General features: G+C 42.6%; 3 protein-coding genes across 10 annotated transcripts in view; 1 reads left to right on the plus strand and 2 right to left on the minus strand.

Annotated features, from left to right (window-relative positions):
* zzef1 (zinc finger, ZZ-type with EF hand domain 1) overlaps window positions 1-11800 on the minus strand; it is a 33179-nt gene extending 21379 nt beyond the window's left edge. For 2 of the 5 annotated variants that reach the window (XM_037120076.1, XM_037120079.1), the window contains exons 1-25: window positions 11263-11800; window positions 10469-10613; window positions 10142-10336; window positions 9803-9986; window positions 9504-9703; window positions 7348-7558; window positions 7121-7237; window positions 5815-5993; window positions 5473-5571; window positions 5273-5364; window positions 5020-5165; window positions 4665-4770; window positions 4351-4572; window positions 3627-3718; window positions 3305-3507; window positions 3044-3177; window positions 2885-2967; window positions 2688-2802; window positions 2372-2537; window positions 2030-2151; window positions 1819-1941; window positions 808-977; window positions 635-716; window positions 335-536; window positions 9-142 (exon numbers count right to left, since the gene is read on the minus strand). In XM_037120076.1, coding sequence (XP_036975971.1) covers window positions 9-142; window positions 335-536; window positions 635-716; window positions 808-977; window positions 1819-1941; window positions 2030-2151; window positions 2372-2537; window positions 2688-2802; window positions 2885-2967; window positions 3044-3177; window positions 3305-3507; window positions 3627-3718; window positions 4351-4572; window positions 4665-4770; window positions 5020-5165; window positions 5273-5364; window positions 5473-5571; window positions 5815-5993; window positions 7121-7237; window positions 7348-7558; window positions 9504-9703; window positions 9803-9986; window positions 10142-10336; window positions 10469-10613; window positions 11263-11670 — 3930 coding nt within the window. In that variant the 5' untranslated portion in view covers window positions 11671-11800. The remainder of the gene's footprint in view (window positions 1-8; window positions 143-334; window positions 537-634; window positions 717-807; window positions 978-1818; window positions 1942-2029; window positions 2152-2371; window positions 2538-2687; window positions 2803-2884; window positions 2968-3043; window positions 3178-3304; window positions 3508-3626; window positions 3719-4350; window positions 4573-4664; window positions 4771-5019; window positions 5166-5272; window positions 5365-5472; window positions 5572-5814; window positions 5994-7120; window positions 7238-7347; window positions 7559-9503; window positions 9704-9802; window positions 9987-10141; window positions 10337-10468; window positions 10614-11262) is intronic. The other 3 variants (XM_037120077.1, XM_037120080.1, XM_037120078.1) reach the window with 2 other exon arrangements.
* Window positions 11801-11852: 52 nt separating this feature from the next.
* On the plus strand, window positions 11853-14152 carry LOC119031536 (neuferricin). 2 transcript variants are annotated; one of them, XM_037120091.1, is made up of 5 exons: window positions 11853-12254; window positions 12508-12648; window positions 13532-13718; window positions 13850-13972; window positions 14066-14152. In XM_037120091.1, the coding sequence occupies exons 1-5, from the start codon at window positions 12002-12004 to the stop codon at window positions 14094-14096; spliced, it is 735 nt and encodes a 244-aa protein (XP_036975986.1). In that variant the 5' UTR covers window positions 11853-12001; the 3' UTR covers window positions 14097-14152. The 2 variants fall into 2 exon arrangements, with proteins under 2 accessions (XP_036975986.1, XP_036975985.1); XM_037120090.1 differs by having other exon boundaries at window positions 11855-12254; window positions 13850-14146.
* An 8-nt stretch (window positions 14153-14160) lies between these two features.
* Window positions 14161-27974, minus strand: ankfy1 (ankyrin repeat and FYVE domain containing 1). Of its 3 annotated transcripts, XM_037120081.1 has the most exons (26): window positions 27875-27903; window positions 27292-27333; window positions 25753-25960; window positions 25352-25470; window positions 24434-24569; window positions 24165-24288; window positions 23529-23678; window positions 23263-23428; window positions 22790-22994; window positions 22640-22708; window positions 22200-22402; window positions 22007-22104; window positions 20450-20651; window positions 20193-20291; window positions 19931-20084; window positions 19281-19449; window positions 18855-18973; window positions 18508-18664; window positions 18169-18369; window positions 17886-18062; window positions 17639-17786; window positions 16964-17054; window positions 16630-16754; window positions 16388-16534; window positions 16199-16289; window positions 14161-15899 (listed from the first exon to the last, which is right to left on the minus strand). In XM_037120081.1, the coding sequence occupies exons 1-26, from the start codon at window positions 27882-27884 to the stop codon at window positions 15767-15769; spliced, it is 3543 nt and encodes a 1180-aa protein (XP_036975976.1). In that variant the 5' UTR covers window positions 27885-27903; the 3' UTR covers window positions 14161-15766. The 3 variants fall into 3 exon arrangements, with proteins under 3 accessions (XP_036975976.1, XP_036975977.1, XP_036975978.1); XM_037120082.1 differs by lacking the exon at window positions 27292-27333 and having other exon boundaries at window positions 27875-27974; XM_037120083.1 differs by lacking the exons at window positions 27292-27333; window positions 27875-27903 and adding an exon at window positions 27127-27252.
* Window positions 27975-27988: the final 14 nt, after the last annotated feature.

The following is a 27988-nucleotide window of genomic DNA, read 5'->3' on the forward strand; positions in this document are numbered from 1 at the left end:
AACCATACCTGGTCAGATGTTCTTTTAGGCTGATTTGACTCTTTTGTTTCACACAACCCGTGTCGCAGAATGGGTTTCCATAAAGGAGAGGACTGAACATGGGACATTTTCCCTTGTGGAAGGTCCTTAACAGTGCGTATCTCTGGAATAGAAGGTAAAACACAAACGTCAGCATGTCAATCTCTCATCAAAGGTCTGAAAAATGCAGTCAAGTGAATTTCCCTTTAACTCCGATCAAATCTGACCTACAAGGTCTATTCATGTATGCCTCAAAAGTACAAGCACACTTTAGATCATATCTTAATTTGATAAAGGTTTCATAAATCAGTCTCACCGTGGGGGGATTTCAAGGCGAGGGTTCTGGAAGCAAGACGACCCATCAGGCGAGCCACCAGCAGCTGCAGGTCTGACATCCAAGAAATAGTGATATCCGGGAGGCCCAGAGCTGTCACGGTGAACTTATAACCCCACTCATTATTACTGCTGTCAGAGTGGAAGAGAAACTGGAGCTGAGGGCCAGCGTCAAATGTCACCTTCTGTAGGAGCCAAGAGAAGCAACAGAGATGTGTCAAGCAATTCATAAACAACAGTGTTTCATATGTAGACTGCTTGAATGGTTTTTCTCATATCTTACCTTTGGCCACTTCTCAGTTCCAACCTTCATATCGTAGCGGACCTTCCCGCCTCTAGAATCTGTGAATTCTAGGTAGTCGTATCTGCGATTATCAAGACCCAGACAACTGGTTAAAAGAATTCTCACAAGGGGGGAAAAAAACATCTGAGTATTTAGTATTTTACAACAGTCACCTCTTCTCTGTCTCACAGCGTTCGTCAAACTCCACCTCAAACGAGGTAGCACCCGGGCAGGCATAGACGGTGGTCTCATGGCGGCTGTTTTCGTAGTTGTGAGGAGACTCCATGTTCCAGGTCCTCAGCACCACCGGCTGCTGGGGCTGGTGCCAGCTCTCCTGGTCCGCCTAACAGCCACATGACATACAATCAATCTTTGTTACACTCATGGTGGAATTCAACTATGCACATGTATTCAAGTACTGTTCACTGAGCATAAATTCACGCTATTTATTTTTCACTCAAGGATTTCCATTTTATGCACCTGGGCTACATTTACCAGACTGCTGTAGTTACTGGTTACTCAACATGTATTACATTTGCATATATTTTTTTTTTAGTTAAGCACTGTTTTGTTTTGTGCTAACTACACAACAGTGAATGAAATAGTTCATTTTCAATAGTTCATAGCTCCGATCCAATAACATAATATATATTAGTATAAAACTCACATAGGCCATTTGTATTTGTATTATTTTTCCTTCTAAATAGATTTAGCTAATATTCCCGTGATTTACTTAAGTGACGTATTCAAGGAAGACTATTTCTATATTTAAGTATATAGTAAGTATTTAAGTATTCCTCAGTGCCGTGTTTCCATATACATTTTCTTCATTTTTGCTCTTGGGTTGTTGCCATGATTCATTCACTATAAAGAACCATTGACCTGAATGTTCATTTCCATGCATTAACATTCATGAGGCATTTTGCATTGAGCAGTCATGTTGAATGTGGGTGTGGAGAAGGAAACTGCACACTGGCAGGCAAAGGCAAGGTTTTATGAATCTATGAAATCGGAGTATGTTTTTTGTGAGCGTTAATTTCCTCATTTGTATGAACACAAATATTTAGTTTTATAAATGAGGCCCCTGGTCTGCATTTGTACCTTTCCGTTCATACTCAGTGGGATCAGAGGCTGTATACAATACAATTCTGCAATGCTAGGCTTTATTATCAGAGTGGACTGACCTTGGAAAAGATGTCTCCAGTATCACTAGACAGGCTTTTGAGCAGCTCAACCAGAGAGGAGAAGCTCTTCAGCAGCACACTGTGAGGGATGTCCAATGAACACAGCTCCAGAAGTAAAATCATCTACCAGGAACATGAAAAACATCACAGTCATTCAACTGCTGAAGTTTGCATGAAGGCAGATTATCATCAGGAGCTAAGAGTGCATTACCAGTTGTCTGAAGACTGTGGCCAGGATGGAGCTGCCTAGTTTTTCTGTTATTTCAGCACCTGTGTGCCTCTCCAGCAGGGAACCGAGAGTAGCTTTGATACTTCCCAGGAACTGATCCACATCTGTTGAAATAAACCATCAAGCCATTCTGAAATCACACCCTCTTGGCCACACTTGGATCAATTCAACACACTGCTGGTATTAAGATACAACTAATTCACCTATTTTCTTTTGATTGGTTGTACTATCATGTTTAAAAGATCACTACTGGCTGCGTGCTCTTGAAAATAGGAAGCTGTAATAAGCTAATCTGCATCGTGCAAGTTTGTCACTGTATCTCACATTTCAGCAGGATGTCTCGGGCCAGGTCCATAGCGACACTGGTGGAAGTTCCTCCTTTGAGCTGCAGGTAGCACCAGGAGATCAGACTACCCTGTAGAGCCCAGAACAGGGACAGCAATACTGTCCTACTGGCTCCACCTTTTCCATCCACCATCATAACCTCACACTGAGAGAAGGGATACAGTTGAACAGAGAGGAACATTAAGAGAAGCAGAGAAGAGATTTGTGTGATTTTATGTCAAGACATGACGATGAGGAATGTAAATAACATGAACACGAATCAGCTGAGTCACTGAATGTGTGACAGGGGTCTCACCTCCCTTGTTGCCACCAGCAGCAGTGTCTCCATGACTGACAGTATGGGGCTGATGTCAAAGTCTGAGGGTGCTCCTTTAGGTGGGAGCAGGAGAAGGCCACTTGGATCCTGGTCACTGTGTGGAGCGAACACAACTGTTGCTGATCCACTGCAATCTGAATGTGTACCCCGTATGTTTTTGCATATCTAATGCTTACCTGAAGTAATTGCAAAGTGACTCAAACGTCACCTTCACTGACTCTGGCTGATCCTCTTCTGTAATATTCTTCTGTGAAAAGTTCTATTGTTATATTACATATCGTCATTATTTTTACTGATTTGTTATCATCATCATTATTTTATTTTTTTGAACTCACCATCATGTGGAAGAGTTTGTCCCGCCTGACATGTTTATCAGGGAAGAAAACAGCTGCTCCGTTAAGAATGGCTCTGACTGCTTCTTTATGCAAAACTTTTTCAACTACTGTCTCACCCTCTGGACTGTCCACAACTGAAACACAAACATCACAAGTATTACAGCTATATATATTTTCACACATTTCTCTGAATCAATCACGACAAGTAATCTCTAATCTTTTTTAATGTGCTTGGCTGTATGACAGCTGACAGCGTCTTACTGTGGCAGAGGTGAGTATAGAGCTCCGAGACAGCCTTAACTGAGGCCGACGCAGGCTCGGCACTGCTGGATGTGGACGGACAAGCCGCTGCAGTGGCCCCCTCATCTGAGCCCCGGGGCTCCAATGGGTTGGGCAGCATGGGGAAACAGTTCTGCAACAACTGGAGCAGCAACACTCTGCTCTTCAACAGCTCCTCTCCCTCACTGAGACAAAGACATGTACCAAAGAGCCAGATCATGCCAAATGTTAATTATTGCTATACTGACTGTGGCGAGCGTGTAGATACAAAAAAAAAAACAGCAGTGCCAGTGCAACTACTCACATCTGCCTGAGTTTATTGTAGAAGGTCCAGAAGAGGTTCAGGTTGAGACCACTGAAGTCCAGCAGATATTTCTGCTTGAAGTGGGAGGCATCCTGCAGAGATGGAGAATTAATTAAAAACAAAAAAAAGACACAGGACATTAATAAATGTGAGGTACCCCTTCACCCTTAACAGTTGACAATTAAAGGAGATGTTGTAATGTCACATAAAGGCCACAAGTAGGCAGACTGGCCCACCTTATATAAATCAATTATGTCATGTTTAATCAAAAATTATGTTTAACTTCACTGACTTCAATGATTTTTTTTTTTTTTAAATAAATGCTTATCCTGGATTGGATGCCAGCAACACGTTTGTTGACAGGGACAACTAAAGACCGGGAAAGTTGTGGAATGCTCCAAAAACACCTGTTTGGAGCATTCCACAGGTAAAAAGTTAATCAGTAATAGGTGAGTATCAAGTATCAAAAGGCTCAGTCACCAGCACCACTTTGTATTTACTGACAACAGTTTCAAGAAGTGTTCCTGAGCCCATGTGGCAATATCCTTTGTACAATTTGTGTTTCACAGTTTGTTTGCAAATGACTGCATCCTGTTTTCATTAATGTCTTACACAGCATCGTCGACTTTCACTTTTCTGTAAAGTGATTGTTAAGTGCCCTTCAGGCAATTTTTTTTTTTTTATAGTGGGTGAAAAAGTTAATACATTTGACTTGACTAGTTACCATGTCTCGTGTAAGCTGCTGTATGAAGAATAGTGTCTTGTTAAGTAGACAGAGGCCCGGCACAGCATCACGGTCAAAGTTCTCTGCCTCCGGACTGAGGTCGTCCAGGTCTGCGAGCCTCTCTGCCCCGGGGCACAGGTAGCCACTGAAGCTGAGGAACTGCACTCCGAGGCGCTCAGCGAACCAGTCCTGCCTGGTGCAGAGGAATTTCACCATCATGAACTGGAAGACAAGGACACATAAAAAATGTTTTATTCCGGAACAACTGGTTGAGGGGGCAAACGAAACGTGCATCAACTGGATGTAGAATGTACCTTTGCAACGCGACACTGCTGCAGCTTGATCTCTGCATCGTTCCAGTCATTCTCCAGCTCAAACCAGCCAATCGGCTCGTCCTCCGACTGTGCTGGGACCCTTACACTGAATGTCAGGTGACAGCATAGTTTGTCAGCCATTCATGTAAACAATTAAGGCAGACCCCAACACTGCTGAGGGGCTTCATAACTCAGACAAAATAACTATATTGAGTTTGTATTTTCTTATTAGATAAGATGGCTCATTGAAGTGTTCTTATTTACTAATAATATCAGGCTTTTCAAGTTGTAAACACAAAAGCACACTTAAATGTCACTTATAATAATATTGAGACGGCTTTAAATGGATCCTTACTTGTCTTGTACAAACTCTTTGTAGTCCTTGTAGTCCCAAGTGTCATACTTCTTGAACCTCTTGAAATGTTTCTCTGCATCGAAAGGATCTTCGTCCTTGTACGCAAACACTAAGCCGCATTTTGCTCCGATGGCTCCTTTTCTCACCTTAACCACACACAACACACAAGTAAGTGTCACCTACAGACATGCTGTCACTGTCTGCATTATCCAGCTTTTTCAATGAAAACGGTGAAATCAAATCGGAGGCTCACTTTGATCGTCATCTGGGTGACCTGGAAGCTACTCTGGTCCTCTGTGGACAGGATCACACTGGCTCTCTTCTTGCCACTTTCTGTGAGAAAACCTTTGGAGAACAAACATATTCAGTCTGTCTTGAGAGCATGTTCAAAGTTAAGCTTGAGTATGAACTTCATGCTATTATATCATTAACGTTCACTGATGTCAGTAGTACCGTCTCCAGTGGAGGATTCTGTGAGCATGTTCTCTGGTCCTGATTTCTCCTCTTTACTCTTCACATCACAGGCCTGCAGGTGCAACTGGAGAGGCCTCCCTATAATGGGAGATAAATCACTGTAAATGCATTTTCTATGACACCATAGTTAATCGTCTGATAATTTTCCATTCGGGTTCTACTTTCATTCGTATAATGAGAGGCAGCAAACGGAATTAGAGATTTTCCATGGTACAGTCCACTAATGCATCTCCTCCTTGTAGGCCAAGCACTTTCTCTCCTAAGTCCACGGTTTCAAATGTCCTTTAATGAATGAGAGTAAAGAAGAGCTGGAAGCGTTACCGTTGCGATTAAGCAGTCGCAGCCTGACGGAGGCCATCGACACGATGAGGGACGAGGCCTTGTACTCTGCCTCTAAATGATCGCTGATGCAGGACAGGGCCTGGAGCACCTTTGCCACACTGCCTCTGGCCAGGGCAAAGGCCAGGAGGGTTAGTTCTGCATCCGGACTCACACAGCAGCTACACAGAAGCAAAGACACAAAAATGTGTTAGTTTTAAATGGTGCTTTCAGGCATATTAAATCATCACTTGTGTCTCTGTTTCAGAGTGCTGAAGGTGTTTTCAGCAACAAAATTATACTTTCATGCATGGTCATAACTTTTAATGTTCCCTCACATCTTTAAAGATAGGTTTAAATGTCAAGTCAAGTAAGATATTGATAGTGATATTTTTAGACGGCATTATTAGTCACTGGAATTTGTTCCTGCTGTCCATGCTGTCCACAGAGCATTACTTATCTCCCTCAGACTACTGAAGCCGGATATTTCAGCTGAACTTTAGAACGTATTATTTGCACGGAGAAAAGGAGTTGTTCCCCTATCACTTACATGGAAATTGCTTTAAGAGTTTCTTGGAATTTCTGTGACTACATTCAATTGACTAAGACCTCTCTCCGAAACAATACAGACGACATTAAAGGAAATGAAAGAATGGCTCTGACTGCTTCTTTATGCAAAAATTTGCAAGGAATTGGGAAGTTGATTTGAAACAAAAACAACAACCAGAATACCCTAAAGCCCGTCTGTCGAAATCCGAGGTCTCCGGAAGCCCTGAGATGACAAATTTATTTGAAAAGATTTATTTACACATTTATTTATTTTTTTTCAAGCAGAAATCTGAGCTACTAAGTTATGGGTTAGCTTAGGTGGGTACATTAGCTTGTTTTTTTTGACAATATTATGTTTGGGTTTTTTTATACGTCCATCTTTTTTAGTTGTCAAGAAGAACGCTGAAACTGAGGAAAAAATAAAATGCTATACTTAGAAGCTTGAGAAATGTTTTGTGGACTACTTTGCATCAGCATGGAGGTCAGTAGGTAACGACTGAACATGCAATGATGCCAAAAATGTATCTCTCTAAATGATAATAACTGATTATTTCAGCCATATTGTTGCTGCTGTTGTTGATAAAGACCATAGCCACCACTAAAGGATTACAGTACACCAATGGTATTGAAACAGTGTGTCATTGGCCCACTAAATCAATACTTTGGTTTCAGTCTGCTTTCATTGTGATGATGTCAATATAATGAGCTCAGCGAGGCAGTGATGGGTGAGTGTGTTGGTGTAATTGCAGCGGGTCATTACTCTGCTATCCTGAGGAGAAATCCATCCACCTCCTCCAGGATGTTCAAAGAGAAGAACTTGGGGAACTCTGTGGATGACGGCGTTAGGGACAAGGGTGGCATGTGCCGTAAGGCTTTTCTAGAGAGATTAAGAAAAAAAAACAACACACACACACATAAAAAAACTCTCAGGATTCTAATCACCAGACTTAATGTTGTGCATCAAGAACTGACACACTATAATCTTACTGTGTGCTCTGAAGGACAGTCTGAGCCAGAGCAGGGTTCGTCTCCATGGATGCTGTGACCAAGGAGGTGAGGAGAGACAGGTACCAGATGGCTGAAGCATCGGAAACAGACACCTCTTTACTCTTAGTAATCTGATAGCCCAGCGTCTTCAAGCCATGAATCCGTGTGTCACATCCATCGCTCAGGCACCGCTTAATGTTGATTTGTATGTCTGTGGTTTGGTGAAGAGATAATGTAGTTAGCCCACTGATGGAATACATGATGCAGAAATGCCACACATGGCTGCTCGTCCTCTGAGAAGGACATGAAATAGACACTGATTAAGGGAGACACAGATAAAACCACAATGGCACTCAGTAGAGTGCATACCTCCGCCAAGGCCCTTCAACTAAATCAAGGCTAATCATTGTTGACGCTTTTTTGAATCCCCATTATCAAAGCTGCACATTGACTGTAGCTGCAAGTTTCTATCCATATTTGGTACCGTAGAGCAGCTGCAAAAAAAAGACTTCCTTTAATGAAAGCAAATTTAAATCCTCCAGATCTGCTTTTAATCATGATTAGCGTTAAGTTGTACTAACTCTAAGATACCAGTCTCCTAAATTGTGTCATCAAGAGCCCTGCATTATCCCTTGAGAAATGAATAAGAAGGTTCACAAACACCATCGATTAATGTTAAACAAAGTGAGAAACATCCCCTGATCCATCCCCTTATCTGCATCCACACCAAAAGTTAATGGGGTTTATTCTGGGCCAAAACGCATCCTTCATCCAAGTTTCAAGGGAAATCCACTTAGTGGTTTTTGTGTTATCCCGCTGACAAACCAACCCACCAACAAACAATCACACATGGGTGAAAATATAACCTCCTTGGCGGCGGTAACTAATCACTTCTACAACTGAATATGACTAATGACCATGCAAAGCCAGCCAATGAACTTCAGTTTCTTCACTGGGATTGAGCAGATCATTCCACGCCATGAAGCACATTATAATTGACCAAATACAGCACAGTGACTGATTTAGCCTGTAGCTAGAGCTGCAAACCACAGAGCTGCTTTCAAAAAAACCTTTCCATCTGAATGTTTGCCACCATTATTTGAACCTCTGCTCATTTTTGACCACTGCTCTCGATCTCGGCTACCTGGCTCAAATGATTCTCACTTGATGTTAATCTCCGACACTTGTATCTCTTAGCGAAAACAGAGTGAAAGTCTTTGCTTTTCTGTGTGGCTGGAAAACTTCTATCTGACCTTGATCTGCCCCCTCTGTTCTGTTCAGATCCAGGCTCAAAACTTTCTTTAATAACCTAGCGCTTGAGTCCGCCAGACATGGCTGATTTCGGTCCCTTTTCATATGAGGTGTGTATTTTTGTGTATGAGCTGTGTCCCTGATGGCCTGAGAGAACATTGCACAATACTGCAATGACAACATGATTTGCGTTAAATAAACAAATATTTCAGTGCCCATATGATATATTCTCTCCTTCCTCAGCCATAGTGCTAGCTAACCTTGCAGTCACAAATAAATTGACACTAATTAATCTGAGGGTAGCTGTTAGCAAGCTGGGGCTTAATTTTATTGGTAAAATGGTGCGAATGCGTAGCCAACATATCTAGGGCTCCATATGATAGGTCAAATGTTAGCATGCTGAGTTAGGTGTGTGGTGAATGCATGGTGAATGTAAATAGGTATTTTTCTTACATACTCTATAACATTTTAGTCTTTTACAGTGTTTATCACGCATATTCACATTGGCATGATGATGAAAATAGGATTCATGGGTCAGCACTGGGTGAAAGTGTGACCTGTTGGCTACACAGATGGTCCTTACGGCAGAAGATGGAAATCCTGAGTTAATTCTCTGCTAAAAAAACAAAACAAAAAACTCACACCAGTGCCTGGACTTGATGCCTTGATTCTAGCCAGATGCAATCCTAGGCTCATGGAAGCTTGCAAGTGAATACAAAAGTAAGGGATTTAACCACTCAACTATCTGTGAACTCTTCTGTAGCTGACAGCATGCTCTGTCTTCACCGGAGGGGTGCAAAATGAGAAAATAAAAGTTTTTCTCCTGAAGTATCAGCGAAAGAAAACACAAGCCCAAAGTAAATAAGCACTCAGCTGAGCAGACAGATTGACAGGTGGTGACTCACAGGGGTGTGTGATGTTGGCATTCTCCAAGAGAGCTACGTAGCCTGTGACGTTGCTGGGGATGCGGATATCCCTGATCTCCTGCAGGGAACGCCGGTTCCTCCCAGCAGCGACCGAGACGAACTGAGGCATGTAGCTGTGGTCGTTAGAAGCCACTGCAATGGCAAGACGTCTCAGAACCACATCTGGTTTCATTTTCAATCTGGGAACAGAGAAGAAATTAGTTAACACCTTAAAATCTATCATATGTCATCAACAAAGATCTCTACTATTCGAGGACAGGAAACACAGGTGTCCTTACCTTATCCAGTGTGAACGTGCACTGCCATCCGACTGCCAGAACGATGAAGTTTCCCCATTTGTCATCTTGTAAATGTCTGCAACATTGGATGAAGCTTCTATTGAGCTGTAGCACTGTGTAACCACCTTGACCTTGTCCACCTCCGGATCCCGGTCCAGCTCTGCTCTGTACTGGATATCTAAATCTGCAACGAAAAAAAACAAACAGATTAGGACGACTTTCTGGAAGATGTGCGGCAGTGAGGGACGGATACTAAATACATCTTGAGTGTGGTCGTTTTATTCAAATACACCAGGAAACATTCAGAAATGCACAGTTAAACTTATCTGGGGTCTTCACCTTTTTCCTTCTGCAACAGGAACTCCAAGAAGTCCTGGACCACACTGGACCTCATGGTGCAGATACTGTTGTAGCCCTCTAAAATAGGAAAAGGGATGGCACTGCTGGGAATTCGATTCCTGTGTAAGAATTTAAGAATCTTAGAGGCGTGTGCCCCTAACCGGTCTTTGGTCTTGGAGAATATGTCAACAAAACCTGTGAGAGAAAATACAAGAAAGAAAAAAAAGTGGAAACACAATGAGGTTTAACTCGTCTACAGCCTGCTGACAATCGCTAATCACATAAGGTTGCGTTTGTTGATCCTGATAAACAAATCACATCTCTTACCTGGAGTTAGGGAGCACGCCTGTAGCTGTCTTATCACATGACTCAGCTCTCCCTTTAGATTAGCTCCATTGGAATTCTTCAGAGCCATCAGCATGCTCTCCACATCCACCACCCCATCCCCCTCGGCATCGAACTGTCCAAAGGCCTGAGACGGGGACAGAGACATTGACACTTTCTATACTGACACAATCACTCTCATTCCTGCCCACCATCGCAGGCCTATAAGGAAATACACAATTGGTATTTATAGAGCACACAGTGAGATCTACCTCCATTACTTGTTATTGAGTTATGAATATGTTATGCCTGTACATAAAGTACAAAGGCAGGTGGATCTCATAGAGGGGGGACTTTTTAAAATGGCCCATTGTATCATATCATGTTTAAAGTATAGCAGTGGCATTCCGTGTCTGCCCACACAAAGCCAAACGCAGACTAAAGTACACATTCATTAGTTAACCCATTCATCTGCAACAACAGATGTCAGCCAACAATGCAGGGAGGCCAAAAGGAGGCCAAAGCTGACAACCCAGCGACATTAGGCTGACATCCACAGGTGACATCGTGATAGCTACATGTCTTAAATTATGGTCATCATTAAGATGAATGTAAAGACTACAGGATACCATAGATGACCTCTCAATCATGTGCACTTATCACTCATCATAAATGGGCATGGCCACAGCGATCAGCCGTTTCACCTACATACCGACACGAGAGTAGGCACGACAGTCCCAATAATGGCATTTCTTATGATTCGTGAGAGGTTCGTTTGCTTTTCTGTGGCTTTATACCTCTTCACACTCATCCCTCGGGGCATCTCTGCTCTCCAGCATTTCACAAAATTGTTCCACATTGACGGACTCCTCTCCTCGATTCAGCCGGTCCTCCAGCCACCGCACCAGGACACCCTCGTTCCCGGCCAGGACAGACTCCTGAATGGCGATCCCTGAGTCGCTTATGCGAGCCGCCGCTTCTCTTAGTTTCACTTGCTCTAGGAGCACACCGGGGCTGGGTGGCCCGCCGGTGGGCACGGGCACGTTATTCGATCCCCTTCCGCTTCTACCAGAGCCAGAGCCTCCACCGCCTCCGACGCCAGTGGCCGCAGAGGCCGGACTGTCTTCCGCGAAGCCCGGGCTCTCCGTTTCTATGTCCTCCTCGTCGCCGCTGCCTCCACCGCAGCCGCTCTCGGCGTTCCCCATGTTTGTTTCACCGACCTAAGACTCCCCCGGAAATCTCTGCGGCCCTGTGGGTGTCAGGTTTGGAACGTTTGTACCGGTCTGAACACAGACCTCTGTGCTCTAACCTACAGCTAGAGCTGCCGTTCACTACTACCGCATTGACGTACTGTACGTCAACTTGTCGTTACGCTGTGAGTTCGCGCACGCGCGGTGGCGTTCCCGTTCACGGAAGCACCTGCGCTGTTGTCATGGATGGAACGTTCGCATCCGTGCTTATTGTCCCCGTGTTTCAGTCAGAAATAACGTGCCTTCGCGTAAATCGTTTACATGTTCAAACGCTTCAGGTGGCAGAATGCTGAGCTATGTATTCGTCGCGTTTTTATCAGTGGCTGCGTTGTTTCTCCTTCCTCCCGAGTGGTCCTTTAAATTTGGAACTGCGCCGGCCCCGGGGCCCCCTGCTCGGCTCCTGAGCACCCGGGAACTGTCACAGTACGACGGGGAAGAAGGCAGCAAGGGCCTGTACCTGGCTATCCTGGGGCAGGTTTTTGATGTACACAAAGGACACAAGCACTATGGACCTGGCGGTGCTTATCACTTTATGGCAGGTGATTACCTGCCTGTCTTTCATCGCCCTCACTGCGTTAATGTTATACCTGACAGTCTGTAATAAAACACAGAGGGATCTTTTAATGTTTAATCGTACTTTACTGGGTACAGATTGTCTGATGCTGATTAACAACCCTCAACAAGCCTAAATGAGGAACATGAATTCCAGTCTAATAATAGCACATAAACAGCTGTAGTACATTAGTATCATATTTACTGCACTGTACTTTATACACGTGTCTCTAATTTCAGGCAAAGATGCCTCTCTGGCCTTCATCACAGGGGACTTCACTGAAGGCGGCCTGTCGGATGATGTGTCCAGTCTGTCCCCACTGCAGATGATGGCCCTCTATGACTGGCTGGCTTTTTATCAGAGGGACTATCCATCTGTAGGTATGTGATGATTATCCCAGTGCTCTCTCATAAAAAAAAAAAATAATAATAATAATGAAAATGTTGGTACAGCAGGTGCATTTCTTCCTAAACAAACTTCAGTCAGTGGTTACTTTTCAAGCAGCTTGTAAGATAAGATTCAGCTCAGTTTTATTACAATAATTTGTCGACATGTATTATATTGACTTTAGTACTGTGTGTTGTGCAATTTAGACATGCTCCGACTTTACCCGAGTATTTCCTGTTCATGCTACTTTTTTACTTCATCTCCACTTATTTTCAGATGGAAGTATTGTACTTTTTACTCATCCGTATTTATTTGATTTTTTACTCATTTACTCTCTGCATAAAAACAAAAGTATCTCAAATTAGCTCCACACTGACGAACTACAACATTCGAAATGCTTTCATATGGAGTGTTAAGTAATCAAAAGAGAATAATATTAATATAGTGCTGCATTGATGAAACGATTATTTGTCGACTATAAAGTAATTGACAACTATTGTAATAACTGATTATTCAGTCTGAGTAATTCAAAGAAAAATAAAATAAACTATTTCCTGACTGTGCATATTTTCTGGTTTCTTTACTCCTCCTCTAAACTGACTATTTTTGGGTTGTGGACAAAACAAGAGATTTCAGGACGTCATTTTGGATTCATGGATTAATCAGAAAAAATATTTGACAGATTAACAGAAAATGAAATTCATCGTTAAAAAATACAGTATAAGGCAGCAAAGTGACCATCTCTGCATCTTTAGTATTCAGAATAATGAAAGTCTATGACTGATGTGTAATTTTGGTAGTCCAGCTCTTTTCTCCATATTGATTGACATTCATCATCTTTTGTAAAACACCAGCCTCTCCTGCATTGAATTTCAGGTCTGTTAATAGGCCGGTTCTACAGCGAGACTGGGCAGCCCACACAGGCCCTGCTGCAGGCGGAAGCAGCACTAGCAGAGGGCCAACAAATCAAGGCCCAAACTGAGGCTGAGACGTTACGCTTCCCAGCCTGCAACTCACAGTGGAGTGCTGATAGGGGAGGAAGAGTCTGGTGCTCCACTAAGAGGTATGGAAATAGTTCTGGCTTAATCAAATATTAATAGGCTTGAAAAGCACACAAAGCAGTGTTGATGTCCCGCACACCTGTAATGAGGATTTACAGGACTGACATGTTTTGTTTTTTTTTCCACTCTCTAGTGGTGGAGTGGAAAGAAGCTGGACGGGTGTCCCACGGAAGCTCTTCTCTCCAGGCTCCAGTGGCGTTCGCTGTGTCTGTGTCGAAGATCCATCTGCGGCAGAGGAAGACCCCAACCTGCTGAAGTATGATGGCTGCCCTCCAAATGCTGACTCATGCTTTGTTGGAGAGTTCTAGTCTGAAATGGACCTATTCATGGCTTACTTTTTTTTTTACAGCACAAAACTCAGGAAAACACAGACACTTTAGCTGGTGAATCACAGCGGTCAACTTATGCATAAATAAAAAAGGAAGAATAAAGAAAACTCGGTGCTTTGATTTTTGATGACCTTTATGTAAAGTTGTCCTCCCTTTCTCTAAAAGGATACACCAGGAAGAGACAGGCTAGATATCTGAGCATACAGATACAATATAATGTGCATAAAAGATTAAACAATGTGCATAAAAGATTAACAGAGGCAAGATTTAGGTTTGTCACAATGACAAGCACAAACTGCATTAAAGTACAAAACAGTTGTAGTGGTCAAAAATATCACACATTTATCTGTACAATTTAACAATACTTAAAGAGGCCCCACTACTCGGCCTCCCCTCTAGCTCCACATTCTCCCCAATGATCGGAAATGCCATGTGATCTTGATAAAGTGCACCTGTTAGGCTTGGAAATCAAGAAGCGTTAAAATGTGATGGGTCAAGACAACGACTTGACTTGAGGCAACATTGTGGGGACCATGGTCACAACTTCTGACGAGGACCTCATGGCATATCAAAAATGGAATGTAATTCATTTGGTGACTGATTTTGGAAAAAATGATTCACGATGACAATGACATGTAAAGGCTACAAATTAAAATGACATGCATAGGCAAAATAGGCGTTTCTGTAACTGAGGCGGAGGATTGTTGAGAGAACTTAATTTTGAGGACCACATTTTGTATTCCTCGTGTGTTAAAATAGGCTTTTCCAGGTCACATTTTCCAAACATGCCTCGTTAAAAAGTTGGAATCCCATTTAATTTGGCTGATGCACACAAACAATAGACTATGAAGTAGAGAAAAAAAAAAGTCCCATTTCATGAGGATTTCATCTTTGTCCAGTTGGTGCCATCTTTTACTTTAAGAGTAATACAATGTCAATGTAGAATCTAACTCGGTTCGATCTCTTTTGGAAATGATGCTCATTTTATTTTTAAGTTAGCTGAGTTGAGGTGCTTTCCGTTTGAATCCTCCTTGTCTGTCCAACTTGATCCGGTCAACACAGAATTGCGGTAACAGAAGAGTGAAAGATGAAAGACTGCAGAGCACATGCTGATAGTTCAGGCTTCGTAGATTGTGTGATCAAGGGGCATTTTACAGTTTTACTTTGTTCTTGCTTGACAGCAGCCTCAGCTCTCAGATAAATTCATGTTGTGGGATTGAATTTTTGTCTTTGGGCAGGTAACGTAGCATGAAGGCTGCTGATGGTGAAATATATCCCAAACAGAACAGGGAACCCCTCTCCGAAGGTGACTTGATCATTCAAATGTCCATCACTGAACCGAAATGTCTAGTGAAAGCAGCTACCTGCTTGTGATAATAAGAGCTAATCATTACAAACATCATTGAACTTGGGAAATTGATTATCAAACTCAGTCCAGCCATCACAGAGCTGGAGAGCTGTATATATCCACTTTAAGATACTTTGATCAAAACAGAAACAAAGAGACAATGTTTCACTTTCTATTTGAAACCTCCCTCTAGAACATTAATAGTTTTTCACTGACTGGAATAGTGTAAAGGTGATGGTCCATAACTGTCCAGGAATCTCTTGTTAGTATGTCCTGCTACTGATGTCCCTTCTCCTGGTGTGCCTGAATAACTGTGCCAAGTTTGGCCTGGCATGGCCTGTGTCAGAGGTTGGAGGATGTCCAGGCCACTGCATTACGATACCCCTCCCAGAGTTAGTACATCAAAGCAGATGTCACACACCCTCACCGGCTTGTTCAAGTCAAACTTGATGATGGGTATCTCCTTTATAGAGCACTTGTGGCACAACAGGCGCCCACAGTGGCGGCTAGAACAGTTGAGAAAGAGACACAGAATTAGTCATACAGTTGAACACAAAATGAAAAGGCAAGCGAAATGAATTAACAAAAAAAGGTTATTGTTATTATTTCTTCAATTTCAATTATGAAAAAACAACACTTGGAATGTTTTCGCGCACACACATTCTACATGCAGGAAACTCAAGCTGTTGTTGTAAAGCACCCTTCTGCCATCTAGTGACCCTTTCATTTTGCCTTTAAATCACAAGCCAAACTAATCATGGATTTGGAGAATTTTGACACCCCTAATAAAAGCCATAGTACTAACCAGTGATGTTTCCTCGTTGTAACACCAAACTTGGCAACACATTCATAGCAGTTGGACCCATCACACCAAGGGGGCTCTTTGGACAGCATATCTAAACAAATACAGGAAAACATTGCATTGGAGTATATCACAAAATGCGTAGCTGTCATTTTGATGTGTATGCTGAATGGCTGATGTGTGGCTGTGTACCTAGAAGGCGGAAGAGCAACTGTTTGGTTGCAACCTGGTAGTTGAAAATGTTGATGCCCTGATTATTATTGATGCCCAGCCGAGCCCCAGCCCTTACAATTGCACGGCACAGGTTTGCGTTTCCTTTCATATAGGCCAGGAGCAGAACTGCGATAAAATGCAGGTTACAGTCAGTCTTTCACAACTATACCGCTGGTATTAATAACAATTTGCAACAGAAATAATGAAGCCAGTGACATTACCTGTGTTCCCTTCATTATCTGGTTTGTCCAGAGGGTATTCAGGCATACACTCTAGGAACAACTCGAAAATGGCAGCAGCGTTCTCTTTCCCATAATGGCCTAGCACGTGCATTGGTGACTGACCCCTGTGAAGACATAACATAATGAAAAAGAGACAGACAAGTCAATATTACAGTCTACAGAGGTTACATTTAAAAAGCTGACACGTTGTACATTGACTCGTTGTACATATTCTGTTTCTGCTTTGTATTGTGAAAATGTTGCTGCTGCAATGACCTAAACCTTTGATCTTAATGATCTCAACATCTGACTTGTGAAGAGAGACTGAATGCACCTGAGATTGAAGGCCTCAGCATCAATGTTGGACTCTGTGAGAAGGGTTCTGACATTGTTAAGGCGGCCCTGCATCACAGCCAGATGCAGAGCTGGGGAGAAAACAAGGACAAACAAAGGAATAAAATGTTATTCACATGGACTCTACGCAGAGCAGAGTTACACCAACTGGACTTTTTAAGGCTGAAAGCAGCCCAGTCTTATTGCGACAACTCTATGTTGTAATCTCTACAACAAGAAACTAATACCATTTTGTGTGAAAAATTGGTCTAACCCTTTATGCTGAGGAACACTCTAGTTAAATAATAATCTGGATGTTGGTACACCCAAATACTGAACACCTTTGCTTCGAACTTAACATGCAGTATCCACAGATGGCAGCATGTATCCCTGGCAGTTGTGCACATTACTGATATTTGCATGCCAAGGTTAAACACAGCAGTAAGACAAGTCCCTTGTTGAGTCACTGCACCAAAATATGAGAGCTGGTGGCTAAGGGCCGAGGACTGTTCTGTCATGAATGAGTGATTCAAACATAGAGTGGCATCTGAGATGACTGTTAATCTGATCGTTGTTTTGATTGGAATTCTTTTTTAAATTTTGGTCAAGTTTCTTTAATAAAAGCATCTCAGATAACAAATAAACAAAAGCATCACAATAAAAGAGTGTAACGGACCATTATTGCCATTCTCATCCTCAGCAGCGAAGTCTACACCGTTCTCCAGCAACACAGAACAAATAGTGGCCAGGTCCTGCTGGGCAGCCAAATGTAGTGCTGTCTGCCTGTGTTTGGTCAGCTCGTTTACTTTGGCTCCGGCAAGCAACTGAAAATGCAAAATAAAAACGGTGTCAACTGCACTGCTCTGCCAATAACACGTAAATATCCATGAATAGCAAAGGAATGGAATATCTGAGGTGTCTACCAGGTTGCGGACAATGATCTCAGATCCGGCCTGGACAGCCAGGTGGAGAGGGGTGAGTTTGGCAGCATCCTGAACCCTGGAGTTGACATTGGCTTGGACACTGATGAGGAACAGGACACTTTCAATGTCTGAATTTTGCACAGCCACGTGAAGAAAATTACGCCCTTTGTTGTCCACCTGGACAGAAATAGAGAGACAGCGATGAGGAGCAGTTGACATACTAACTGTACAACACTTTAGTGGGTCAACAGTGACCATATTGGTGCAGCTATGTCAGCGCTACCTGTTCTGCAGCACCTGGCTCCCTCTTGAGGATAGCCTCTGCCGCTTTATTGTTCTTGTGTGTCATGGCACAGGCGAAGGGGGTCATCCCTTGACGGTCGCGAATACTGAGACGAATGTCTGGATGGGAAATGAGGAGCTGTATGATGACGTTGTGCTGGTTGCTAATGGCAGCATGGATGGGAGCTCTGCCTTCTGCGTCCTGACAGAAATAGACAAAAAGGGATTAGAAAAAGAAGACGTTTACAGCTCACTCAGTTACTTCCCATAACTGTATCCTGTAGTGATGGGAATAAATCAAATCTGACAGATATCAGCCCACTGATGTGACAGGACTAACCTGTGCATTAACATTAGCTCCAAACTCTAGAAGGCACTGCACCACCTCCTCCAGTCCCCAGCTGCTCGCCAGGTGGAGGGGTGTTTGTCCATCTCGGGCTTCTTCGTCTCCTTCCCCGTTAGGTCCCGGCCGTCTGCAGCTGTTCACGTCACAACCGCTACACACATACACACAAGGCAGACAGTAAATTAAGACAGTTAGCTACATCCACCAAAAGAGCATCAAGCTTGTTTGAGTATATTTTCATTTCTATCATCAGTTTTTGCCCGCATGTGAAAGATTCACAGTTTAGGCCAATATGTGCATTCCCAGCTAGGATTAGCCAAATGGTAATAAAACTGGCCAACCTGCGGATGAGGAAGCAAGCAGAGACTTCATTATTCTCATCAACAGCTCTGTGCAGGAGGTTCTGCTGACAGCCAGAGGGTCCTGTGCTCCAACAAGTTGCATCACAACCATGGCGGACCTATATGGGACAAACATGAATATAGGTCTTAATGAGCCTTAGTGCAGACTTTGCCTTCAGAACATCAGTAAGTCAATTTGTTTTTACTTTATTTGCTACCAATCCTTGTACAGTGCCTGAGAAACAAGATCAGGGATGTTTGTTTCGAACAAGACAACCACAGGCATCTACCCCTGAGGGTTTTTCTTGCTTAGGTTTCATTTCGTCTTCAATTGGGTTTCATAACCATTAATAACTGGCTGTGTACCAGTGAAGAACTAAAATGTTGCAACTATCTCCAAATTGGTTGCATATGCAGTTCTCTCACCAGCGTGGAGGCAATATCTTCCAGGCCGTTCTCCAGAGCCAGCCACAGTGGAGGATCCCCTTTATCATTCACCACAGACATATCAGCTCCTCTTGTGCAAATGGCATCCACAACCAGTGGCAACTGGTTACTAATGGCCAACTGTAGTGCTGTTTGTCCCTCCTGGGTCCTGGTAGTCAAGATAAAAAAAAAAAATAAAAAAATAAAAGATTTAGACCTAAGACACAAAAGACTATAAAAGTATTTAAACACTCTCCTCAAAATTCTTAAATGGATACTGGCAGATGGATATTAATTTGTCTCTGCTAATGGTACAATTGAATGACATTTGCCTAACACATAATCTTAAGTACATTTTTTGCTCCACAACATTGGATTGTGGTCCCATCTTAAATTGTACACACTACTCCTGCAGATTATGTATTAAGTGTCACTGAATATGGTTCGATTGACAACAAAATAACAGAAGATGGGGCTACCCCGTTGCCCTACGGGTTAAGGCCAGAGACCCTCATCACATGGAATTCCTGCTCTGTCTTCCCCTCATTTCTTCTCATCTTGCTACTTTCAGCCAACTAATAAAAGGCAGGAAATGCTGACATTGCTTTGACTGACAAGTGCTTTAAACTGCAGTATAAACCAGGCATTACCTGACATTGATGTCTGCCTGATGCTCGAGCAGGAACAGGGCACTCTTACTGTCCTGTCTTTGGATGGCCATGTGAAGCAGGGTTTGTCCATTGGACATAGTGTCATTGATAGAAGCACCTGAGCCCAGCAGCTGAGCTGCTATGATGTGCATACCTGAAAGAGACAGACTGTATATGTTAGCAGCACATACACAGATCACAATGCAGTTTTGTAACAAGGCATTCTGAAGATAATACAAATAATGCAGAATCAACTGTGTACCTGTCCACAGGGCCAAGCCCAGTACTGTCTGGTCCACAGAGTCTTTGAGACTGAAGTCTGGAATGATCTGGAAGTTGTTGGTGGCATGGAGTGCATTGGCTGCAACAGAGCCAGCAAAGGAAAAATAAGTAGATCCATTTCAGGAAGTTTTAGGACATTCTCTAAATATGTAGTGAGGTAAAGCAGAAATCGCTCAACGTGATTGTATGCTATGTTTGTAATTAAGTTACAGTAAAATGTATACAATTCATACTGACCTTTTTGCTCAAGGATGACAGAGACCACATCTGGGTGGTTGTGAGCAATAGCCATGTGGAGAGGGGTCTGGTTAGCCACACCAATGGTGTCATCAGGCAGAGCCTTCTCTGTCTGGAGGTTGGGGTTGGCCCCCTGCTGGAGCAGTTCTGCCGTCAGGTTCGCCAGGCCAGAGCGACATGCTGTATGAAGTGGACTCTCACCCTGAAGGATGGTAAAGGCATTATCAATATCTTTATCACTAAACATAAACATTTTTAAAAGGTTTGCATATCGAAATTACGAAAGACTAGAAAGAAAGATTATCAATGACTGTCGTCTACTGCTCGTTATATAGAATGTAGCTGGTTCACTAGTGCATTATGATGCATGTGCCTGTGATGTATTACAATAACTATAAGACAGGGTTCCCTCATCCTCCTTAAACAGCAAATTCAAGGACACAGCGCAACACAGTTTGAGACAAGGATCAAGGTTAATTACAATAACAACAGTGGGACTTGTTATGAGAACCAGCAGGCTTTGGAGAAACCCCCAGACAACAAGTAAGAACAGAGCACCTTGAATGTTTGAACACGCAACTGTGCCATGTTACAGTGATATCAAAAATTGCAGGGGGCACACATCCAGACAGCTGAACATAACCAATAAACTTAAATCAACTAAATAACAATACTAATAAAACTTCAAGGACCAATGGGAGCGCGCCACATTAAATTGTCCTAAATGCCATGGGGAGTATAATGTAGATTAGTAAAAATGAAATACTGTATCTGAGTTGGTAAAATGTAGAAAGGATTAATTCTGACTGTGTTCAGACATCTATAACATTAAACTGCTTGGCTTGGTGACATTGTAATTAAGGTGTGAATTTAAAGCTACTGTCACACCAGGTAGAGCTGCACAATATTTCATTTGAGCATCGTCATCGCAATGTACGTGTGTGCAATAGTCACAGGCAGATGAACTCATCTAATTTTAAGGGTACCTGACACACACTGTGCATGCAGACTCTGCATGCGCAGTGATCCACCAATCATTAGTTGCTATTCAGTGTGCCGAAGCAGACCACACCCCTGCACATGGAGTGAGTCACTGATAACAACATTAAAAAATGAGCAACAATAAAAAGAAAATTGATGAAAACGAAGACTTGGTGCCAAAAAGAAAAGCAACGTCAGTTATCTGGAATTATTTCGGCTACAAGAAGGATGATTTTGACCAAACATGTGTTCTGTATCGACAGTGCCTTGCATCTGTTGCCACAACGAGAGGTAGCACAACTACTTTGTTTGACCATTTACCTCTGTACCACACAGCTCAGTACGACAAAAACAGGTAAAATCAGTGCAGGTTAATTGTCCACAAGATAGCAGCAGTGCAGCATAACAAAGTGCTATTCAGGTAATCTGATGAAAATTCCTGTGTTTTTTCATATCGCAGGTTTAAAAAATATCGCAATTTCAGTTTTTTCCAATATCGTGCAGCCCTATCACCAGGTCTGATTATCTAAATTATGTCACTGTTTAGCTGTTATGGGGTCTCATGGTCATACACACCCATTTGTTGACATGGTTGACCTTTGCTCCATGAGTGGCCAGGAAAAGAGCAGCTGCCTCATTGCCTGCCCGAGCTGCTCTCTGCATGAGACAGTTTCCTACAAGGGATAAAACACAGGGGGATTAAAATGTGTTTAAAGGGGAGGCATCGTTCCATTCAAGGAAGAACTGAAGTGAAGTTATGAAACAGCACCTGTGTTAGTGTCAGGTGCATCAGGATTGCTTCCTCTCTGGATAAGCAGGGCTGCAAAGCTATTCTCATCGAATGAGGTGCCGTTCACCACTGGTGCATCATCTTCAAATGGATTTACTGAGGTGTCTGAAGACACAGTGATGTACTGCAGGGCCAACCACAGAGCTGTGCTGCCCTCATGGTCCTTGAGTTCCAGGTCAAGTCTAACAAGATGGACAGATTAGATCAGGTTACACACGGGATTACCTATAGAGTTGAGCTGCTGCCTCCAAATAGGGTTATATGGATAAGACATTTTATAATGAATGTTTTCAAAATATTAATCGACTGCATAAACTTTTCAAAAAAGATTAATAGGAAACATGTTACATGTTGTGTGAGAGAGTTCCCATCTCAGAAACAGACTCAATTATTCCATTTGAAGGCAGAGTGTAACTTACTGTTTGCACTGCAGTAGCTGGTTGAACACTGGCTCATTCCCTGATGCCACAGCTTCATGCAACGGAGTCCTTAAAACAACAAAAGACAAAGCTGAAGCACCACCTCTACAATCCAGTCAAGTTCATAAACCAGGACCCCCTTTGACCTACCTGCCCTTGCTGTTCTGCATGTTGGGGTTGGCTCCAGTCTTGAGCAGAGCCTCTGCGATTTGTGCCATGCCGCTCATCACTTCTGCAGAGTGTTTCTTGGGGCTGAAGGAACAGACCAGGTGAAGTGGGGTTTCCACTGCCCCCACTGTGGCTGCGTTCACTTGAGCTGAGTGGCGAATCAGGAAGATGGAGGCAAACTCATCACCTGGGACAAACGGAGGGAAGATTCAAAGTCATGAAAAAAGATCTGCTGTCATGCATTAACTTCAACATCAAGTGCTCTAAAATACAATAAATAACCTTATGTGAGTTTTATTTCACATGAAGTGTTTGAATAATTTGATAAAGTGTGTATCAAAGCAGGTATAAAAAGTGAACACCGTGGCAGCTAAGCTAAAAGTTTACCACATCTACAGTAAAACCACGAAAGTGAGACATGAAACAAAGGTGTAGCTATAATGATATCCACACACCTCTTTGGATTGCCTTGTGTAAGAGGCTCCAGCCACTCTGGTCCACCATGTCCACATCGGCTTTGTTGTTGACCAGGGTGGTAGCAATACTTTCCAATTTGCGAGAGAGCGCCAGGTCCAGGGCCAGGTCACCGTTGTTGTCCAGTTCATTCAACTTGCCAGGTAGCTGAAAACAAGATATAACAACATCAGATACAAAACATAAAACATGTTTACAGCCAAATGGAAAAAAAGCCCCCATTAGTGAGCGGTTAATCAAGCCTTACCTGCGAGTCCATCTCGATGAGATAGAGAAAGACCACATCTTCTCGTTCAACTTTGATGGCTTTATGGAGAGGATACTCTGTTTTAGACTTGATCATCTTGTACAGAAGCTGGGCACTCATGGTGCTGAAATCTTCTTTCCTCAAATCATCCTAATAAAAGACAATCAGTGAAAGACAAATAATTGTCAGTGTTAAATATCAGAACTGGCCCAGGATGGAAAAAGAAGTGTTAACCATTTCCTTAAAACAGAAACCTCAAAGTAACATCAACAGGGACTTAAGCTGAAGAATTCCTTGCTTTCCTGAAATGCAGTAACAGAACTTGAGCCAATAAAAATATAAAATGAAGGAGACTGAGGTGACAACAGCCATTTCCTACACCTGAAGTAATAAAAATAACCCTGAAATTGCTAAGCTGTGGCCTTGCTGGATTTATTGTACTGTAAATGATGAGATTATAACCACTGCTGAGCCATACGCTAACGCTGAGCTGTCAAAAAGGGAGTGACAAGGGGATTCAAAACTTAGAAAAAAAATGGTTGAGGTCTCACAGTACATGACTGATAAAGAAAAAAAAAAAAAATCACATAACACATGCATACATGTGACAAACACTGTCTGTTTGAAGGTACTCACCCAGTGACTGGCGATGATTTCCCCACAGTAGTTCATCAGGGTAGTGGCATTCAGTTCCTCAGCTGTTTGGTAGAAGCGAATGCAATTCCTGACATTCACTGAAGACATCACGCCTTTTTCACATCTGTCCCGACAGAGAAACAGATTCATTTTTGGGCCGTTATACAACATATGTTGCTATATTAAGTAGTATTCAACATTAACGCTGACACTGACACCAACTGAAGTTTAAATGTGGCCTGGAAAGCAAATGTCAGAATTGTGCTGACCTTTCTCTGAGTAGCTGAAGCTGGAAGCGGTTGGCCAGCTTCATCAAGTCAATAAGAAAGGCATCATCCTCGCTGAGCTCCAACTCATCAGTATATGCCCAGCGCAACATTGCCATGGCAACGTCTGGTTTGCAATCTGTAATTAAGTCAAATATGTACACAGTGTGATCAGTTCAGTTATAATTCTAATATGATAATTAATTTTTTTCCTTTCTACAGAAACCCTGGAGTGCCATCTAGAACATTTGTTTAGAGGAACTTTCACATTTCTAGGGCAGTAATTTGATCACATTGGCAAAAAATAAATAAGCACAAGGGCTTAAACCTACCCAGCGCAAATGCTGTGTCCAATAGTGGACTTTGACAGTCTGCACAGTCCAGTCCAAAATAAATATATCCAGCCAACATCTATTAACCCATAAGAATGTTGACTGACAGAGTGGTAGGTAGATAACAATTGGATATTTAGTAGGGCTGCACAATATGGTAATAGAAAAAATAAAAATACTGCAATTCATTTGAAAGATATTTGATCTGGATTTGAGTCACCATTAATGTAAATGATCACTTTTACATAGCAATTTTCATTTCCACTGAAAAATAAATAATTATAATAAATAATAATAATAACTCTAAATCATAATGATGTTGTTGGTGATGTTGTTGTCTGTACCAAACATGTTTTCTTACATCTGGAGACCAAGATTTGTAGGCCAGAGCATCACTACAGAACTTCATTATAAAGCTGTTTTGACATATATTTTACTTTCATGAAAAATCTGCGGGTTCTATGATTTGGATATGCATTTGAGCCCATTACAATTTCAATAATATTTTGATAATATATAAACATTAACTGTTCAGCCTCGGCTTTAAGTTGCTCTTTTAACACAGTGCCATCAAATCATGGTTTCTCACCAGTTAGATCCAGTTCAGAGGTGGTGGCCAGGTTGGCCAGACTCCAGACATCACTGCGAGCAGCCAACACAAACTTATGGGCACTGAGATTCTCTCCTGCAACTTTCACTTTCAGATCACTGCAAAACCAACACATTCATCTTAGAAACCATGTGTACTTCTCAAATATTCTACAGCTTCAATAATGTTTAAACTAACAAAAGGAAAATGTGATATTGAACTTAAAGAAGTCTCTCAATATGTTGACCAGAACACTCAACAGTACTCTAAACATGACTCGCTTATATGATGTTATGTCACCCGCCCATTAACTGCAACAATGAAGCAGCATGAGTGGGCTGTATCACATGTAAAATCACACATAAATGAATAATAACTCAGTTGGATCCCATGTTCATCACCTGTACTGTTCCTGCTGATAGAGGTCAGCCACGATGTCCAGCAGACGGCTAATGAAGGTGTTTGCAGCCGTGGGGCTGGGGGTACCCTGGCCGGCGGTCTGGGCAGCGAGCACGGCACAGCGCCTTTCTGTGTCGGCCAGCTTCTGCTGCATCTTCACATACTCCTGCCTGAGCAGGGCCAGGTGCTTCTGCAGCTTGGCCACCTCCTCTGTCACACATCAAGGTGAAGGAGACAGACAGAGGACAAAACAAGACGCAGGGATAAACAAAGTAGGTGAGGAAGACGGATTTCTGAACACAGGTTAGAACTGGACCCTGTGAGACATCTTTCCCCTTCAGTCCACAGTATTATGGTTGTAATATAAAGGAGCCTTCACTTATGTTTTCTTTTGTGCAAAAATTGTTTAAAGGTTATTGCTATGTCAGTGATGACATGGCACTATATAAAGGTGGTGAAACTGATTTGCACCCATGGGTTTAAGAAATATGACTTGACCAATTATTGCTTTTCATAATACTGGACTATTTCGTCTTAAAAGCACCCAGTGTCACCAAAGCTGCACAGAAAAACATTTTCCGCAGTTCGCGGTTGAAGGCACACAAGATGCAAATTTAACGGCAGAATCTAAAGACAATATTTTTGTTTCGACAACACTTTCCCACTTTCTATGGGTCTTCATGTTACAACACTGATTCATGTCCCAGCCAAGAGTTTCACTGGGGCCCATTTCCTTCCTTTAAACCAGTTAAGTTTTAGTGAGGAAAGAATGCTGAGATGGCACGTTACTTTGTCCTCTGTCATAAACCGTTACTGGCAGAGCTACTGGTCATGAGGAACAGAAAGGGGGGTGTCTCTGAAAACCACCTGATCAGCTCAACGCAGGAAGGGCGATACGGCAGAGCAACAGCTTACGACCAACTGACCAAGCCGCTGCACAAACTCTTACAATATCTTTAAATCTATCTTTGTTTTGGAGGATTTAGAAGGCCCTTATAATGCATTCATAAATATATACCGGAGGGTTTGAAGATTCTGCCCTAAGACAATTGTTTATACAACAAACCCTCAATACTGAAATAAAATGCATCATAAGACAAGCTTGTGCGAGATGCACTCCATTTTGTCAGGACTTGTGAACATGATCTTGTCTCTTTCAGACTTTGTAAAGCAATAAGGCACTAATTATATGTAAATGCGAAACACAGTGAAAGTTCTACCAAACTATGCCACTCACAACAGAATAGAGACACTACAAAGGCCATTCAACAGACTAAATAAATCAGTTTTCATTTCAGTGGGGACTCAGACAGTCATTTCACATGTCAAAAACAAAGCTTATTTCTGCTCAGTAGCAGTGAAGCAGCTCCACATACCAGAGATTGGAGAGTTTATTCTCTGGATTCAGGTTGGTAAGAAGATTTTCCTCATTAAGGAGGAGCACACAGCAGACATTGCCTTATGTCTAGGCCAAATATAGGTGGTGCCCTTGGCACCTCTTGCCAGGTGGTGCAGATGATACCTTCCAGGGAGTGACATACCTGCCCTGTCCTGTCTTGGGAAGACTCCTGCTCCGTATTTACCTTACATTTAACAGAAGTGACATCAAATTGTGATTTAAAAGAATTTTCATACAGTAACATAACAGCGACAGCTAACAGAGCGTTAAGTGTTAATGAAATCATAGCTTATAGAGACAATGTAGAGGACAGTTTCATGCGATTCATGACGCTGACACTTAGCGGAGTGTTAACACCGCTACACCAACATTACATGCCATTTCTGTAAGTTAACATGACGTTTTTTCGCACGAAGCAAATCCGTAGTCAGCCTAAATGAATACAATGTTCTGCGCAGTCCAACCCGTCAACATCTCTTGCCCAGTTCGGCTAACTCGTAGCTATAAAAATTCAGCTAGCAACATCAACGAGAGCTAACGCCACCGCTTGCTCACTGTCAAGCCGAGTGTGACAAGACAAGTGTCGCAGTGCTTATTATTTTCAAGCACACACAATGCACGGGTTATTAAACTGCCGAGGCACTAGTTGATTCAGTCCAGCAGACCGACATGCATATAAAGAAAACAGGGAGTGTACCAAATAGTCAAAAACCCCAATCTCATACCTTCCGCCATGTTGCTCAGCGTTAGCTCCGTGGCCTGATGGTCTCTATCGCGATATGACGAAGAGGCAGATAGTAGGCAGTGGTGCTGCGTTCAAGTGGTTACTCGAAAAACGT

This window comes from Acanthopagrus latus, chromosome 13, assembly GCF_904848185.1.
Source record: "Acanthopagrus latus isolate v.2019 chromosome 13, fAcaLat1.1, whole genome shotgun sequence".
In the NCBI taxonomy this organism is placed as follows: domain Eukaryota; kingdom Metazoa; phylum Chordata; class Actinopteri; order Spariformes; family Sparidae; genus Acanthopagrus; species Acanthopagrus latus.